Consider the following 14,072-nt stretch of genomic DNA (forward strand, 5'->3'; position numbering starts at 1 on the left):
AAAAAATATATAATAAGGAAACAAAATTACGGGGGTTAAGAGACGCTAGGTATAAATGATAAGCTACATTTCAAAAAACATTTCCCTCCTGTCTGCCTCCTCGTCTGCCTGGCTTCGTCGGCTGGGCTTGAACTCTCAGAGGTTCTTTTTTCCTCCTGTTTTCTTTTCTTTCCGTTTCTGGGTTGTGTTAATGTCAGCTGAGAATAGCTTGTGAGGCACGTGTGAAGTTCAAAACCTCCGCCGTTGGCTGGCAGAGATTTTTTTTTGTGTTGGAGCACCAGTGTCAAACAAAGACATGGTGGCAGCTTGGTTCAAAACAAACGTGGGCTCTCACTGTTTTGTGTTGTTTCAGGTTTATACAGCCTAAAATGTTACTGTAGCAGGCTTCCACCTGGAATTGGATTTCTGTCTAACTAAGCAACTTTAAGTACTAATACACACCAAGGTTTCTATTAGCCCATGCTTAATTGAGTGTAAATGTCCAAGCTGGAAAAGAATAACACTTCTAAACAGGTTTTTCTTGTGTTTGGCACTGTGAAGGACCTCATCCGAGTCCCTCTGTTTGATGCGTAAACAACATTTGAAAACTAGTGGGAAATACTTTCAGTTTAAGGGTTCCTTTGAGAATGGGACACTGAACAAGCAAAGTAAAAGACTGCAGCTCGCTGCCTGCTGACCCACAACAAAAGCAAAATGAGAGTCCTTGATAATCTGTTCTCATTGGATTTCCTCCATGTTACGTAAAAACAGGCCCCATTGTCAAAGTAGACATGCTTAGTCTCCACTAATAAAACTGTCGCCTTCAATTAATAGAATAAAGAGCGAGACTGAGACGCCAATGTTAGCCAAGCCAGACATAATTGGCAACTCTTTACTCCACGAAATGCTACTGAAGTGGTTTCTTTGCTTTCATTTAGTCAAAAACAAAGTGAAAGTTTTAAACATGTGCTACATTTCAAGATATTCTTGAATTTTGTTGCAGGGCTGTTTACAGTACACTGCAAGAGATAAAATGTGTTTTCTTCCATTTAAATTTACCTAATTTCAGCTAAATAACAAATGTCCAGGTATGGGATGGGTGATGAATAAGATACTTTTTCATATGTCAACTAAACTGTGGTAGGCAATTAGTTTTTGGTAAAAGCAAATTACATTTTAATGTATCCAGCTAATTCATGTAGCTCCCTTTACTGTATAGTGTGAACAGTTAACATACTTTATTATTGTATGTGCAGTTTTCTTTTGCAGGGTGCAAATATTCCAACAAAACAAGTTCCTTCATGAGACTATTTTGGAGAACCGCCGTTTCTACAATCTTTGTGTCACCCAAGACAATCGTGATTGGTTTAAAGAAACACCTAGAGTTTTTTTTTTCTCCTATCCTGGAATGTATGTGTGGAGGAGCCAGGCCGTATATTACACAGTGCTGCGGAGATGTGGTCTGGAGGTCTGGCAATGAAAGACCAATCACAGTACAAATACACAAGTGGAAGGATGATATTTAAGGTCATGGAGATGAACTTACCATTGGAGTTTGGGGTTCCGTCACCATCCAGCTGCCGTTTCTGTGCACTCCTAAACTCCTTTAGGGAGAGATAAAGCACCTTCCGCATAACACGCTCCTCTGACCACGGTATGCCATCACTGTCATCCTATGGAAACATTAATAGAAAGAGAGAATGGGTCATTACAACCATTGTCACGGACCAAACAGGTGTTTCTTTCACCTACTTTATTAATCTTTTCTGCACTTGTGGGAAAGTACATTTCTGATACTTCTGAAAAAACTAATGTCTGCTTTTCCACGCATGAATTCATGGAAAGTTATGACAGCTTTGGTAAAGCGAAACAGACATTTGTATAATGTGGAATCTTCCTTTCATATTGTTACGGTTGCATCCTCCCCCCCCCCAATTTCTCACTATGTCGTGACATTAGCATGATACAACATACGCATAACATAGCATTAGCTTGCAGCTAAGCATAGCGCAGGCATTTGCATAACAATGCACAAAGGATTGCATCTTCCCACAATACCATCATAGGGGAGTGTTATGGTGATAGATAGGAAGCAAATAAAAAAAGCATTATGGGACTGAGAGTTCATGTGTACACGCGCACACACACACACACACACACACACACACACACACACACACTAACAGAATGTATAGCACATCGAAACATCATTTTTCCCACAGCATTTTATTCAAAACATTACTTTGAGCATAGAGAATTTTGACAGATAATAACAGATGATAAAATATTCCGCTGCAACAAGAATTGTTACAAGTGTATTTAGTGAGTGTCCAACAGCAATAACTATACTTCTCTTCCCCCCCCCCCCCTCTTCCCAACACTCATTGCTCTAGCAGCTGTGTTTGATGTCGAACAACGCTAATGACTAAAGGAAATGAGATTAGTACATGAGCATCAACAAAGAGGTATTAATAAATAATGGAAACTGGAAATAGCTTTTCTCTAGTCAAGCCATGGGGTGAGTGGATTTTAGCTGTAAGGTTTGAAAAAAGAAAACACTTTCCTTCTTTGTGCAAAAGCTAATGTATGCTAATTATTTGAATTTAACACAACATATTTCTGATCGTGTCGGCTCTTCCCGGCGAGCATATTCCCTTCTGTCTGAGTCAAATGTAATGAGAGCAGACGTGGAAAAGCAATGTGTGTGAGAGCGCGTTCTGATCATCCAGTTGAGACTCAGATCATTAGAGTTGACTTGGCTGAGATGTTTTATCGCTGCTGTAACGAGATACCAGTCACCACTGAGTCTCTGAGTCAGCTTATATTTCCGTCCGAGTGTGTGAAAAGGAGAAAGGTAGTCTTATCCTAATATTATGCATCCTCCCACAACCAGTGAATAAAATGCTACTGAAATGATTACTGCTCATACATTTCTAGCTTTCAGTACTGCCATCCCGGGTCTAGTACGCTCTACCAGAGAGTTTTGTGATGGTTCATAGTTCACCATGTTTTTTTTTTCTTTTTTTTAAGGGGGGGGGGGGGGGGCTGCACATGATGGAACTGATGGGTGACAGCCCCGTCTCCCATACAGTACGCATTCCGTTCAGTGCACCAATGGTTTGCAGCCTCTGACAAAGGTTGATAGGGTATGTGTGTGTGTGTGTGTGTGTGTGTGTGTGTGTGTGTGTGTGTGTGTATATATAGAGTGCAGTCCCTCATTACACTGTCACACATGAGAGCGCACACACACACGAGAAATGTGCAAGTATTCAATTATGCCATTTTCTCCTGTAGTTAATGTCATCTAATCCATTCTGTGTCTGTGTATGTGTACGTGCGTGTCCAAAAGCCTGCCAAGTAAGCACCAATTACCTAGACAGCTCCCTGGCACTCTTTCCCTCATGGTGTGTCACAAGGCCAAATACGCACAGACACACACCATTGGTAGTATGTATCAGGGTTAAAGGGTGCCAATAGACTTTTAATCAGCTGGGTGGGAAAAGAGTGTTAAAGCTCTGCTCTATTTCAGCTGCTTTACCCCGAAACCCCACTAATAGATCTTCATAACTTCAGATCATCGGTTAAATGGGTTTTTGCAACCTTTGCTCAACTGTAGATTAACCATTCTGTCTGACCTTAAAGGCAGTTTGCCATCTGCTTCATGCCAAGGTGTTGTTCTGCTTTCACACTGATCAAAAAAAGCCAGGTCCTGCCTCTGTGTGGGAATGTATGTATGTATGTATGTATGTATGTATGTATGTATGTTTTCCAGGTGGAGAGGAATAGCATGCAAAATCCCTCCAAAGACATTGACACTGCCTGCCAGAGGGTAAGTGTAGCATGACAGAGAAGGGGAAACATCTTCTCAAATGAGGAATAAGACCAAATTGTGTTGCATCTCTCAGTCCCACATTGCAGGGAGTGTGTGTGTGTGTGTGTGTGTGTGTGTCTGTGTGTGAGTTCTTTAGAGACAGCTATTACACAGAGCAATGCCAGCCGAGCGCTACCTGGCACTGACACACACATCTACAACCCGACCAGCTCCCATCAGGCTAGTGAAATCCCACTAATGAGCGCAGAGACCTTTTCTGTGCACATGTGAGTGAGAGAGAGAGTGTGTGTGTGTGTGTGTGTGTGTGTGTGTGTGTGTGTGTGTGTGTGTGTGTGTGTCATCAGGAAGGCTGTGTGCCTACTGTCACCCAGCAACCCCATTCCTAACTTCTATGGAATACGCAGGTAATCCAACCTGCAACAACCACACAAATACAAAGACTGACATGTTTGAGGCATCCATAAGGGATACTGTGCTTGGGATCTTTGCATCTTTCTCTCTCATACTGTATCTCTCCCTTTCTCCCTCTCTCTCACACACACACACACACACACACACGCACGCACGCACGCTTAAATAATATATTTAATAATATTAAATATAACCCCATACATACATACATACATACATACATACAAAAACACACACACCTGAGAAGCATTATTTTAATTTTTGTTACATTTAACTACTTTCCTGACATTATTCGTGCTCCATTTCATCAAAATGTAATGTTCAGCTTAAGTTTGTTTCTTACTTTCTAAACCAGCAATTGGTTTTGTGAGATTATATTGAAATGGACATTTAAAATTCAAAAAAAGAGGAAAAAGAAAAGATCCAGTGAATAAATTCCCGAAAAACTGAGTTCTGCTAAGAACAAAACAATCACAACCAACACAAGTGTTTCAACTCCATGTTAGACTCCCAAACTAGAATATTCCTGGGGAGTCTTTTTTTGTGGTCCAAAAGTAGGTTTTATTTCAAGACCACAGGATTACCCCTGTTCCAAAGACTCAAAACTTCAGCAGCATTTTCTAATACTGAAAATGTAAGTGAAATACCTTATTACACCATTCACTGAAAAATACCCATTGTGCCTTGCAGCACACAGCCTAGGTGCGTACTGGCTTTGTGTGTAGAAAGCGTGACAGAATGCCACACTCGTGTCAGCTCTGCAGCTTAGACGTGCCGGGGCTTACTGGACAGGAGAGATGGAAACCACAGATTTTAAAAATAGTGATCAAATTTGTTTTCTGAGTTTAAATTTATATTACATAATTTAAATTGTCCAACAAAACAAGTTCTTTTGTAAGTAAAAAACGCATGTATACATCCACACACTTGGGAATCTGCATACACGTACATATCTGTGTGTGTGTGCTCACTAACCGTTCTAAAAATAGCGCTGTGCTGCTGCAGACTGTGCGGATGTCATGGCAGAGGAATGTGGGCCACGCGCCAGCTGCGATCTGCTTTACAAAACCGGCCCAAAATCTGTTATTCTAACACACACATTTCCCTTTAGGTGCAAAGATGGAGAGATGGATGGCTAAATTAGTGGAGGGAAAATGTTATTTTAACAAAGCTTGGGTTATTGTATCCAGTAGTCAGGAGTCCTGTCTTTCACCAACTACAACCCTTTTCATCCTTCCACTACATCTTGATCTTTCTTACTCATTCACCAACACATGGGCCCCAGATGACTGGCTGCGAGGGGTTCACAAGCGGTGCGGATGACAGTAATAACAATCATTTAATTACCAAATACATCACTGTAACCTTTCCTGAGGTTATGACCAGAAGTGGATTAACAACATTTAAAAGGCATCTTGATTATGACCCTGTGGAGAAAACAAAAAACAACTGCAAGTATCAAAGAAAGCGTAGAGAATGCGGCAAGAGGTCCACATAAGTAAATTCAGTAATGGGTGTCTCTAAAAAGCAATTTTGTGAGTGAAAGATGCAAATATGAACATCCAAGCAGCATTTTTGAAAAAAAGTGACTCATTTGAAAGCTGACGGGAAATTACTGTCAGTCCAGATTTTTTTGAGACCACTGGCTGCTTGTGATGTAAATGATGGCTACAGTTTCCCAAATGTGATGGGATTTGACAAGCAGTCAGCATAATTTGCAAACAACTGAGTCAGTGGCCAAAACTAAGCCAACTTCCTCAACTATGAAGCATGTGTTTGCTCTCAAAACTCACATTCCAATCCTAACTACATCCTGGTCCCCATGTCCCTTATGGCTTTGAGTAGACCGGATGCTTAGCTCAGCTCAGAACTCAGAGAATAGGCAAATGGGACAAGGTTGTGGGGTTGCCGGGGACGAGAGGCCCTATATAATCACCTCATTACATCCCAAGCTCACTACATCGGAATGCATGTGTACGTATGTGTGTATTTATGCGTGTGTGTGTGTGTGTGTCTGTGTGTGTGTGTGTGTGTAGCCACAGGTCTTTCCCTTTAAACTGGCCATGCTGGGATAGCCCCAACAGTTAGAGTAGAGGGATCCAGAACACTTCCATCTGCAGCAGAGGAGAGGCGGTGAGAGGAACGCTATAAGGTCTCAGTGGCTACAATAATGTAAATATAATGTCTACCTAGAACTGTGAGCAGTTATGACGGGGTCCAAGCCTCCCCGTGCAAGTCGTCCCGATGCCAGTTGGCATTGGCAACCCGGGGAGCTTGCGAAAGCGGAACCCAAAGCGTAACGCGGGGAGGCAAAAAGTCAGAAAATATCAAGAGGCGTGAGCCCCAAGGTTGGCGGTACATTGCCGTTGCAAACATCCCAGAGCCCTAAAGGATTTTCAACAACCTCTGGTCAATCTGATTTTATTTTCTAAAAAAGCTTGTAAAATCATCAACCCTGTTGTCCATAGTCAATCTATGAACATCATTTCTTTTCAGGGCTATTAGAACATTTGTGCTGCACTGAGGTCACTTGAATGTTAAAAAGGTTTTAGGACCATAAAGAGAAATAAATATAAAAAAATGAAATGGAACATGAATCTCACAGATATGTTGACATCACACACACACACACAAGTTAAATTTGTTACATAAAGTGTATCAATCTTGCATGGAACAGTGCGGATTAATTGCACAATGACCCCAAAAAACGGTGGACTTCTGGGCTGGATACCAAACCTTCTGTAAGGGATAGGAAGACAACAAAGACATCAGCAGAATAGGACGACAGTTTTTAGTTTTTATACATTGTGTTTCTACTATTTATATTATTAAGTTGCAAAGTTATGAATCAGAAGTGCCATTCGTAATATACAACGCACTAGACCTCAGAAGGGATAAAATGGGCCTCAGTGGTCTACGTTGATTCTAGCGCCCCTAACGGTTATTTTGTAGCAAGCCTCTGAGCGGAATGCTAAACTATCATCACAGGTTTTGTTTTTATAGCATTTACTGTGGCAGAGATATTGCAATTGCAAATGTTCCATTGAAATGCATTGAGTTTTTCGAGAAAACCGACAAATGTTGATTAAAGCGCCCCCTAATGTTCAATCTTCGACATATCTGGTAGCGAGCATCATGGAGAAACGTCAAATTCTCAAGTCTCAAGCTCTCAAGTCTTTTGCTTACATATATTTTAGCCGAGATATGATATGTGTTTGGTAGCTTACTAAAGAAAATTAGTTTGGTTGTCAAATGTGCACAAGTAATTGTAGCAAACTTCTTATACAACTTTTTTTCAGGGCCATCTAGAGATGCTACATACCAGGTTTCGTGCTGATCTGTCGGCCATTTTAGGACGAGTCTAAAAAGTAGGTTTCGCGCTTTTTTGGACCAGTCCTGAAAATGGCACAACACCACCATGTATGGTTTAGGCTGCAGCATGAGTTTTACGCGGAGAAGAATAACGGTAAAGGAAAAAGAGGAAAAACAATAGGGTTCCACAGCCCTGCTGTGTGAACCGTGTAGCGCTTTGCTGCTACTGCGGTTCCCGCATCTTCGGGCTTGGAACCCTACATTTTATCTTGATGCATACAGATACGCTGTGTCAAAAGAGACATGTTTAAATTGTCAATTATTTCAACATGCAAGAAATTGGGTGTGTGTCCACATTCTCTCTCTCAACCTTTTCTCACTGTACCTACATATGCAGCAGATAAAGGTTTCTCCCTCCGAACAATGCTTTTTGTCTGTAGCCTGGCCATGATGGTCTCTCCTGCTGAGCTCAGTGTCACAGAAACGCACACACACAGACCTGCCGCGTCTCCACTGTCAATCAACACACACACACACACACACAATCTATCTGAGCATAGATAAGTGACAGACTGCCAGCGCCATTCAGTCCTGTCAAGCATAAACCGCCATCAGGCTGGTAAAAAGTAGAGCAGGGAGAGAGAGATGGAGGGAGGGAGCTTTTAAATACAGACGGTAACCAAATTTAACTAGACTAAAAGAAATAAATGTCACGTAGCTTTGAAGAACCAGTGTCTGTTTGCGTGTGTGTGTGTGTGCAGCATAGGCCTAACTGGCAGCATAATAAAAGGGGTGAAAATTGACTGAGGTGCCCACCCACACTCGCTACGTGACCAACTGACCCCTGTTCTCACCCTTCACCCTAAACAAACAAACGACACCCAACACAAACCCTCACCGCCATTGATACATTCTCCAACTCGTGAAGCTGTATTTCATGTATTTGTTTTACATTGTTTACCTTCAAGGTTGAATTGTAGACAACTAAATGAACCAGTTGTCTGACAATGCAATGCAGCATATAATGCATGTCTAAAAAGTCAACCGTTTGACTGGAAACATACTCAAAATGTAATCAATTGATTATGTGGGCCATCTTTTCACCAAATGGCTGCCAAATCTTATATTAACTTATATTAACAAAACAAAGAAACATGATGAATTAGTGGTGTTAGAAACTAGAAAACAAAGTAAAAGACAAAGATAATTATATAATGTGTTTTTTAAACCTAGCAAATCTGTACCACTTGTTTGTTTGTCACATTCCTGGAGCACTGACTGTTCTAACAGTGTTGATAGATTATCTAAGTAAATGGAAGGAGTTTCTTCAGGTCTGCTTCCAGACTCAGTGCAAACATGACGCGCAGCGCCAGAGGAGCATTACCGTAAAGAGTTTCCTGTACATTCGTTGCCACAAAGCCAAGAAAGGATGGTGTGATTGTTGTTGTGGGGAGTTTAAGTGTCTCTCATAATGTGAAATGATAAAGTAACAGCGTTATATCAGCTCAGCAACCGTGTCTCTTCCAGTTTCACAGCCTTGTTCCCATGGTTTTTAGGGCATGGTTGAGGACAATTCTTCATATTCTTAAGTGGACTTAAGAGGACTGGGCTACTTCTGGTCTTACAATAGACTTAAATATAGAAATATGTGTTGAAATACGGTATAAAGCAATCCTTGTATGTATGTGTGTGCTCCTACTAGGATTTGACAGGTTGCACAACGGATCCCATTCAGTAGTAATGGCCTCATTCACCACACTCACGCTCCAACTCTGTCACAATATCACTTTCACTTTGGCTACTTTCCGCTGACCAGAGGTTTGACTCAATCCCCCTGCACTGTAGACCCCTGCACACAAACACAAGCTCACTTGCTGCGGTCACGTGTACACCTCTGATTGACAGCGCTCCCCAACATGCTGTCATTCATCATGATAGCAGTGGCTCCTGGGTCTCCTTGCTATTCCCTCGGGAGCCTTGGAAGACACTACTGCTGCTGATCCCTCACAGAGCTGCATTCCTAACCTTCTCTCTTCCACACACCAGCTGTGCTGCACATAGAAATATGTTTGACTTCTACCATTAAAAGCAATAGTTTGTTTATTTAGATTCTATAGAGCCAAAGGAATGTGCTCTTCATTGTCACCCATGCTATGTGACACAGAGCGCTGCTCTTACTGGAAATTATGAAATGTGATGTCAAATCATAAATCCTACTTGTTCCAATGTATTACGAGCGGTGTAAGAGCTCACAATATGGACGATTTTGCTACACAGGTATGTAGATGACAAATATAACAAATTTGTCCAGCACATTGCCTTTTCTTTCTTTATGAGTAAGGTATTTTAGACATGTGAATCACTGAGTTAGATAAATGAAAACAAATTTTATTTCACATGGAAATAGACTTTGACTCTTGGAATAGGTTCCAGGTGTATTTAATGCACTCCAGGGTCATAACACTAACCACTGTAAGCAGGCTTAGGAGCATGCCCCCTATTTAAGTAAAAAACACAAACATTGGATTGCCTCAGTTTTTTTTTATATGACAGCAGTGTTATATTACCAGAAACTAGGCTATAGCTTTTCGGCTACCAGGTTCTAATGACATGTCTTAAGATATTACAAGACCTGACATGCTGGGCAAAATATTTACTGAGTGAATGAGTGAGTGGGGATGATTTGTCGACGTAATCGATTACGCATATGTGTCGACACAAATAATTTGCATGGAAATCTAAAAACTAGCAAGTTCAACAACACGTTGAGAATAGGGCTCACACGAGGTCTTCTAAAGTGAGGGAGTATTTTACTCTTAACGCTAACAACAACGTGGTAGTATGTTGACTTTGTAAAATGTAGTTGGCGTATCCCACTAGCACGATGGCGAAGCAAGAACACCTGAAGACCCACGAGCCTAATTGGGTGGGGAGAACGCTATGCCTCTCCAGCTTCTCCTGTAGCATTGGGTATATGTCCTGCGCTGACATGAGTGTGAGGTAAACTGTTAAAATCGCATCTCCCCCATCTTTAGCACTGGCTTTTATAATTGTGCATCCAGGTCAGACTGTTTCAGATATCTCACAAGTCTCCTTTATAATGTCAGTTCTAACGGCCCACGTACTAAAAACGTTCATAACTCCAGTTGATGTTTTGGGCCGGGTTTAAACACAACGTACTCGGGTAGGGTTGGGCTCGATTTTTTTGGGCCCAAATTAAGCTTTACTCCCAAGCATGTGCAATTATCAACATAGTGCCACAAAATGTGTTCCCCGTAGTAGCCCAATGGTATGTTAGTCCGTTGATTCATTTTAACGCCCCCACTATGACGTAAGCATCATCAAAACGCTGTCAGCCTTTGGTTTGCCATCATCATGAGTGACCCAATCAATTATTGACTGTTATATTAGACACTGTCAATCGCAAATTGCCTTACGTGCTTTACATTAGCCAGGGCTTATTTTATTTTAACATCATTGGCTATTACTTCAGTTAAAAATTAATCGTTACATTAGTCGACTAATCGTAAAAATAATCGCTAGATTGATCATTTAAAAAATTAATCATTTGGGACAGCCCTAGAGCGTCTACTCTTAATGCATGTTATGTTACAGCATGTAGACATATCGTGCCTAAGTCCTCCTACTCCCAAAAACACAGGGAGGGGACAGGACAGCAGAAACAGGAAACTGGGTAACCTCATTAGCCTCATGCCTTTTCTGACAGGAACAACATGCAGGCTAGCAGGTGTGTACGAATGTCCAGAGAACCACCCGCCTCTGGTCAGTTTATGCAGCATCTGTCTGCTACAAGGGGATGATGCCAGTTGTATGGAAGCAAGCTAGTGTGAGAGCAACACCTGAGGGGGACTTCTGGAAAGTCTCCCCGTTAGCCTTGGATAGTCAGACTCCTCAGACAGACTGTAGGATTACATCTGGAATCTGGTTAGGTAATGCTGTAAACAATCAAGACAGGAAGAAGCACATGAGCACCATCACCCGCATGCACACAGGCATACGCACACAACAACAACTACTCAAAGCCTGAGGCTTTAAACTCATTTACCCTGGCAGAACATTGCAAGAGCGCAGACGAGCCGCTTTGCTAGAAAGACTCATTAATTCCCCTTTCCAAAACCAGGATATAAAAAGATATTGAGCGTGTCAAAAAGGCCGCCACTTGCACACACAAGTAAAGAGCTAAATGACGCAACTTAGATTAACGCAAATGAGTACATTTGCGAAAAAAGAAGCCACTTCAGAAGCATGTCCTGCTATCTGTAGAGATGCTTAAAATGTTGTCAGCCACTAGGTATTTAGCTCCCGCTCGCATCTCTGCTTAGATTTAACAGACTCAGAATAGGGAGAGAAAAAGAATTGATGGCCTCTGCACCTCCCCATCTTATCTCTCGAGCCCTTCAAGCATCACTCCCAATCAAAAGAAGTTCAGTCTCAGTGCAATCTTTATTCATTTTTAGATGCACTAAATGGCGGTGTCTGTTGCTGTAAGGGCGAGTCTTCAATCGATAAGATCCTGTGTGCAAGGTTTCTTCATACATCAGTCTCTCTCACACGCACACCTACACACACACACATATACACACACACACACACACTTTCCTACACACACCATTTTTCCATTCTGATTTACCACCATGGATTGTTGATGCATTGCGACAGTTTATAAGCCACATGGGTAATTTAAGCAACACAAACCAGGCACAAAATGCAAGTAATAACCCTAAAAAGACACCCCAGGTGATAGCCAACTTACAACTGTGCGTGCTTTGTTACTTGTTCAGTTTTTTTCAGACATATTTTATAGTAATTCTATATTTGTGCCAATGGGTTTGACAGTAGTTTCAAGGGCATTTTGCTAATCAATCAACCCAAAAAAGTTTGAATGACTGAGTCAAACAGAGTGACATTTTATTAAAATGATGATGTAATACCCTCCAACACTAGAAAATGTGTCCAATATTGTCAAATAAAAAAACCGGATAGAAAACACTTTTGGTTCTTTGCTACGCTGGCCCTGACCTGAGTGCTCCATCCTCCTCTGCTCAGTCTGACACAGGACCACAGACATCATGGGTTGTTGAAATGGTGGATGTGCACATTGGTTTTTCTTTAACCCTCTGATTAATGTTAACCATGTTTACCTGTATCTTCAGAGAAGTGACAATGACCTTGAAAAGCTTCTGCTTTACCTTCTCTCCACCCCAACCTCCCAAAAAAATTCTTAATAAACCTGGCACCTGGGCACAGACTAAGGTCTGTGGTCTCACAGCCACAGCAATAGAGCAGCATCACATCGCTATCACAACACGTACAATAATTCCCCATGAGATTGTGGATTTAGACAATTCAAAGGAAAGGTGCAATAAGCAATTGACCAAGCAAAGTTAAGAAAGAATTGGAATGCCTGCCCTTCTGTTAGACCATAAAAAGGCACCACTCCAGTATCGTATCCTAGGCTGCCTCTTTTTCCAACACATGCATGCAGCCAATACACTGTCCAGTGTTCATGGAGATGGATGACCACATTCAAATGACTGACACACACACACACACACACACACTAGGAGCAAAATAGAAGAAAGCAGTGTAAACAGAAAAATATACAGTGTCATGAAAAGGAGAAGAGAAGGGAGGAGACGCTCACAGTGGCTCCTGTGTGGCCACTCTGGGCCTGGTGCCGGTTGGCATTGGTTGACATCCCCCCCCGTGCAGCTGGTGGCAATATTAACCCGCCTGTTGGCAGACGGCTGGTGGGGCATGCGGGCAGCAACTAGCCAGGCTGGAGGTTGAGCAGGGTTGTGTGTGTGTGTGAAATCTCCTGAGATGCCCTCTGTTGGCCCTGATGTGTGTGCGAGGGTAAGTCTGATTGTGTGTATGCAACTTTGCACACATGCCTGTGTGTGCGTGCGTGCGTGCGTGCGTGCGTGTGTGTCTCTCTACATGCAGCTGCTTGTAGGGGTGGACTAAACAAGAACACTGCAAAATATTGACTAGCACTCCTAAATTCTATTAGAAAACACGTTGCAAACACATTGCAAAACCTTGGTAAGGGACACATTAACTCCTAAAAGATCCGGCTCTCGGGCTACCCTCCACTCCAGAATAAGACACATTTTTTCACAATTTAATAGACAGCTTTGTTTGATTGAAGACTTTGTATGGGTTTGGGTCTGACAGGAATACGCAAATACCTCGGTTATTGCAGATGCAACTTCGCAGTGGTATGCTTTAAAAAAGCACTAAAAATTGTAAAAAGGCAAGAATTTAAGTGACATTTGGTATAATAACATGACTCTTGGTAAAATTGAGTCTCCAAAAAATGTTCCAACATGATTACATATTTAAGCCCGACATCCCACACCAGTGACACAATTAATGTAAAGCAAAAACAACAACAATTCTCATGCAAGGACTGCTGTCCAAAGCAAAAAAAATACCCATTTTCCACTAGTGTGTCTGGGGCTGACGACAGCAACAACAGAGTACCTTGTAAAAACCATGTAAGGTCAAGTCTCTC

At 41.9% G+C, this 14,072-nt stretch overlaps 1 protein-coding gene across 2 annotated transcripts in view; it reads right to left on the reverse strand.

The window, feature by feature from the left end:
• Window positions 1-14,072, reverse strand: part of jarid2b (jumonji, AT rich interactive domain 2b) — a 96,923-nt gene that overhangs the window by 46,500 nt on the left and 36,351 nt on the right. For both annotated transcript variants that reach the window (XM_034892993.1, XM_034892994.1), the window contains exon 2: window positions 1,526-1,652. In XM_034892993.1, the coding sequence (XP_034748884.1) occupies window positions 1,526-1,652 (127 nt within the window). The remainder of the gene's footprint in view (window positions 1-1,525; window positions 1,653-14,072) is intronic.

This window comes from Etheostoma cragini, chromosome 14 (genome assembly GCF_013103735.1).
Source record: "Etheostoma cragini isolate CJK2018 chromosome 14, CSU_Ecrag_1.0, whole genome shotgun sequence".
NCBI classification, from domain to species: Eukaryota; Metazoa; Chordata; class Actinopteri; order Perciformes; family Percidae; genus Etheostoma; species Etheostoma cragini.